This window comes from Echinops telfairi, unplaced genomic scaffold (genome assembly GCF_000313985.2).
Source record: "Echinops telfairi isolate 266 unplaced genomic scaffold, ASM31398v2 ScPeMD7_7474;HRSCAF=8512, whole genome shotgun sequence".
NCBI lineage: Eukaryota > Metazoa > Chordata > Mammalia > Afrosoricida > Tenrecidae > Echinops > Echinops telfairi.
In genome coordinates, this window is record NW_022111378.1 from 7,511,215 (window position 1) to 7,515,920 (window position 4,706).

The 4,706-nt window shown below is 46.9% G+C and overlaps 1 protein-coding gene across 2 annotated transcripts in view; it reads left to right on the forward strand.

Moving 5' to 3' along the window:
• The window catches only part of SEPHS1 (selenophosphate synthetase 1), a 19,192-nt gene extending 14,991 nt beyond the window's left edge, over nt 1-4,201 (forward strand). For both annotated transcript variants that reach the window (XM_045285640.1, XM_004714099.3), the window contains exons 7-8: nt 596-808; nt 2,328-4,201. In XM_045285640.1, coding sequence (XP_045141575.1) covers nt 596-808; nt 2,328-2,542 — 428 coding nt within the window. In that variant the 3' untranslated portion in view covers nt 2,543-4,201. The remainder of the gene's footprint in view (nt 1-595; nt 809-2,327) is intronic.
• Nucleotides 4,202-4,706: the final 505 nt, after the last annotated feature.

The following is a 4,706-nucleotide window of genomic DNA, read 5'->3' on the forward strand; positions in this document are numbered from 1 at the left end:
GGCTTCATTAAGTGCCACTGGGACCCCCTCCAGCAAGTAGAAAACTTTGTTACGCCTGGCCCCCTTCTGAGCCCCCTATGATGCACCAGAAATCTCAATTCTTTTTGCGTCTGCTCAGAATGCAGAGCTAACTGGCCTAAAAAGAGGAAACGTACCAAACACCCCACTCACTTAGGCTTGGCGGTTGGGAGCAGTTAGCCGGGCAGGTATTTCTTCTCTAGCTTCCCATGGGTTCATCTCTCAAAGTTCTCTGACTTTGTACTGTTTGTGATCGGGTTATCGTCTGCTGAGATGTAATTCCTTGGTGCAGTTTTTGTTTTGTTGTTTTTAATTTACTGGGAAATGACTTTTGAGTGAAGCTACTGTCAGTGATTTAAGTATAACTAAATGAACTTGCAGAATTTCACTCTGGTTTCGTTGATTTTTTTTTTTTAATCCGATTTTAAAAAACCAGATTTCATTGCCCCTGTGTGCCCTCTCCCTGAAGAGTGGGGCGTATGGGGAACAGCTTGTGGAGGAGAAGGGAGAAGGGTGCGCCTCCACAGCCACCGCTCGTTCCTTGCACGCGCTAATAGGTGCTTCCCTGTCCGCTCAGCTGCAGGACTCATGCACACGTTCAACGCTCATGCAGCCACCGACATCACCGGCTTTGGGATTTTGGGCCATGCACAGAACCTGGCCAAGCAGCAGAGGAACGAAGTTTCATTTGTGATCCACAACCTCCCTGTCCTGGCCAAGATGGCGGCCGTGAGCAAGGCCTGTGGGAACATGTTTGGCCTCATGCACGGGACCTGCCCGGAGACATCAGGTACACGGATCCAGGGTCCAAATCTGAGGATTTAAACTGGTGAGGCTAACGGGAAGTTCCATGAGAAGGAAGAAGCCGAGTCCATGAGTTTGACCCCACTGTAGGTGAGGTCGGTGTTGATCACCTTGGGCTCCTCAGCCACTAATGCGTTCCCTTTCTCCAGGGCCGCCCTGCATGCGGTCCAGCATCGTGCTTCAGTGCAGGCGGCACTCGGTTTCCATGGGAAGTCAGCTGTGGCACCTAGGGATGATGGCGTTTTCTTCTTGGCGAGAAATGCCTGGCGTCGCTGTCTGACGCATGCGCCCACGTGCTCTGGCTCTGAGGCTGCTTTTTCTCCGCCTCGCTTCCCCCTCTCCTTTCTCCCACTCCTCTGTTTCTCCTACAGTCCCCTTCCCCTTCCAGCTTCTCTGGTACTACTGACCTTCCTCTGTAGCTCAGTAGCTTTCTGTCCTGGCAGAAGAGTGGCATTGTCTGGGGATTTTAAAAATACTTGTGCCTGGACCTGACTTCTGGAAACCTGCAGGGGGAGGACTGGGTGGGGGGGTGGCGCCTTTGAGCCCTTGACATCAGTAATGACGAAATGCTCCCTAGAAGATTCCGGGATGAGCAGGGTGGGGACCACCCAGCCTGGCCTCGTGTCAGTACCTGTAGGACAGCCTTGTGTTTGGAGATGCTGGCCGAGGGAGCTGTGCCTCCTAAAGACCTTACAGAGCACACTTCAGGGCTTCCGTTTTTAGGGCTTTCCCTAGAAGTGAGCTTTGAAGAGCCTCGGACTGCTGCTGTTTCCTCGGTGTTTTGCAAGAAGAATGCCCGGCAAGTGAGTCGGGCAGCTGTTAAATGACTCATGAATAGTACTAGCAAAATTCTGTCTCCTTCAACCAGAAAGCATTGTGTTACACTGTACGAAAGCAAGGATGTATCTGTTTTCCTGGTTGGGTTAGTTCCACTTAGACCTAGAGGAAGTTTCTGTCCTAACTCAGGCTTCTTTTTTGTGCATTTTGTACTTGTACGATTTGGGGGTAGTGATGGATCTAGGTAGGCAGAAGCATACGCTTTTTCATTGGGCCTGTTCTTAAATACGTTAAAAACCCTCTCACTTTCTTTACAAAATGAGGAATCAAATCAAGTTGAATCGTTTTGGGGGTTTTGTTTTTTGTTTTTGTCTTTTCCAAAGAGTGAGGCAATTCCAGTGGAAATAGCATCTCTGTTTTAACGTTTCTTTCAGTGTAACGCAGTAATGGCAGCCATCACTTACGTGACCAAGGCCCCAAACACCTTCACCCCTCAGTTTTACATGGTTGAGAAGCGGGGCCTTTTCTGTTTCAAGTTTAATTCCTTCCTCATTTGTTTGTTTTGATAGTAGGAATTTACGAAGCAAGTGCTCAACTACGCTGCCGATTTATGGATTCGAAAAGGCGGCTTGTACACAGCACGTTGCATGTGTTCTTCACGAGGACCATGAGCAGGGAAACTGCCGAGAGGGGGTCCGCACTAACAAGCTCTCTCTTTCCCTTGCCAGGAGGCCTCCTGATCTGCCTGCCCCGGGAGCAAGCCGCTCGGTTCTGTGCAGAGATCAAGTCCCCCAAATATGGGGAAGGGCACCAGGCATGGATTATTGGGATTGTAGAGAAGGGCAACCGCACGGCCAGGATCATAGACAAACCCCGGATCATTGAAGTCGCCCCGCAGGTGGCCACACAGAACGTGAACCCCACGCCCGGTGCCACCTCCTAATTCAGACATCAAGCACGATTTGCTTTTGTTTTTAAATAGCGTTATTCCTTTATCACCACTTCAATTAAAGACTGTAAACGACAACAATCTCATTGTGTCTACACAGCTGGTGACCTTAGGCCGATTTGTGAGCGGATGCAGTTACTAAAATAAAGTCCATGGCCTTCTTCCTGTTACATTAGCTGGAGATGCAGCTGGGCCGAGAATTATATTGTTATCCAATACTGTTGATTCATTTTGAATCTTTCGACACTTGCCGCATAGGCTCTTTTTAAAGGTGCTTCCACATAGCACAGGCATTACCAAGCGTAGTGTCAACTAGCAGTTTGTGTCTTTTCACGTTGTGTATATTTATCATCCGAAGTCTGGCTTTTTTTTTTTTTTTTAACTGTCTGGAAGGATATTCTGGGAAGACAGCATTGGTAAGCAACACAATGGTATCCCGGTGGTAAGAGGGCTGCATGAGTCCTTTCAGTCTGTGATCTGTAAAGCCTAGACTTTAATCATTCAAAAGCATCTCTCTGAGCCGGGGCGAGACGCACCAGTGCATCAGTCCGCCCGGCCAGTGTTTCGCTGCATGGGAAGCACTGGGAAGACCACACACGAAATTGTGCTGCTTTTTCTGTAGCCTTCCTGATACGTAACAGTAATATCATGAACCGTTTTCTTTACTGATAGGGAAACAAAAGGATACTTTTTGCAATGTAATTAGATGTTCTATAGTACAACAAGGAATTTGCCTCCCAAAAGGGAGCATGTGTATAATACTCATTCACAATCCAAAATATAATTAACTACACGAATCATTTTAAAATTTAATCCATAATAAAGACTGTTCTGTGGATGGTAGTGTTTAATACATTTTATATTTTGTATAGTGATTTCAGGCCCTTGATTTTTTTAAACAGCCGACTGCAACTTAGCCGTCATCTGAGCATTATCTCGTCCTTTGCACCACCCCTTTTCTTTCCTTTTTCTTTTTGTGCACGCTTTTTTGGTGATATGTGTTAAAAATCTGCATTGCCAACATTTGCAGTTCAACCTTGTTATTCAAATAAATATTTAATTTTTTTTATTGCTCTTGTATAATCAGATGCCCCCTTTTTAGTATTATTTTAGAAGCGTCGGGAGGGTTTTGCCTAAAGTACAATTTATTGGGGAAGCTAGATTTTAGTTTTATAAAACTTTTAAGTCTTTCTTGGGACCTATATTTTCTTGAATTAAATTTTGTAGCTCTAGAATAGGCGATCGAAGAAGGTGTTTATCTGTGTTACTTAAAAAAACAGAGGCTTCCTTATATTTCCACCTGCTAAGCACAAGTGCACTGGCTCCCCAGTGCGTCTGCAGCAGAGAAAAAGCACCATGTCTACAAAGCTCCGAATGCTTCCTGCGCCCAGGCAGCTCCGGAGCCCCGTCGCCGCCCCTTGGAAGATGGAGCTCCTGGAAGAGGCTTTAACTGGGACGCCCCACCTTTGCGAAGCCTGCGCAGACTTTACAACACACGTGTAACTGCGACTCAAGCCATACATACCTACACACACAAGAGGCTGCTACGGAACTGAAACTCGTTGGACATTTTATAGGAATTTATACGGTTGTTGATCCTCCAAAGCTACAACCCAGTGGTCTGCAAAATAAAAATGTGTTGGAAACCTCTGAGTAAGATAAACATACTGTTGGGCTTTTGTTCTGAATGCACCCTAAAGATTCTAGTGATCACTAACTCCGAACCCCTTTCTCCAAGGTCATGTTCCAAGTGCTGCTGTTTTCTTGGGTCTACAGAGAAGGGGGCCAAAGGGGCTTATGCCTGAAGGGATCCGTCTGTGGAGGTTTGTGCTTGTGAACAGGCTGTTGGGTTCTTGGTTGTTCATTGTGAAGTTACTCCGATCCACAGTGACCCTTTATAGAGAGGCCCACTGGGTGTCCAGGTCTGGTCACCGGGTCCGTCTGCTAAGACACCTCTGGCCGGGTGGGAGGTCCAAACCTCAAAGTTTGGCTAGTAATCAAATGCTTAATATTTATGCTACTGAGGGCCCCCGGAATCCCTGTAATTCTTGATTCCCGGAGGAAGAAGTTGCCTTTAAAAGCCGCATTATTTCTCTGCTCTCCCACCAGCATTGCGATCACAAAAGGCGGTTCCTAACACAACCCTCTAGTATTTTTG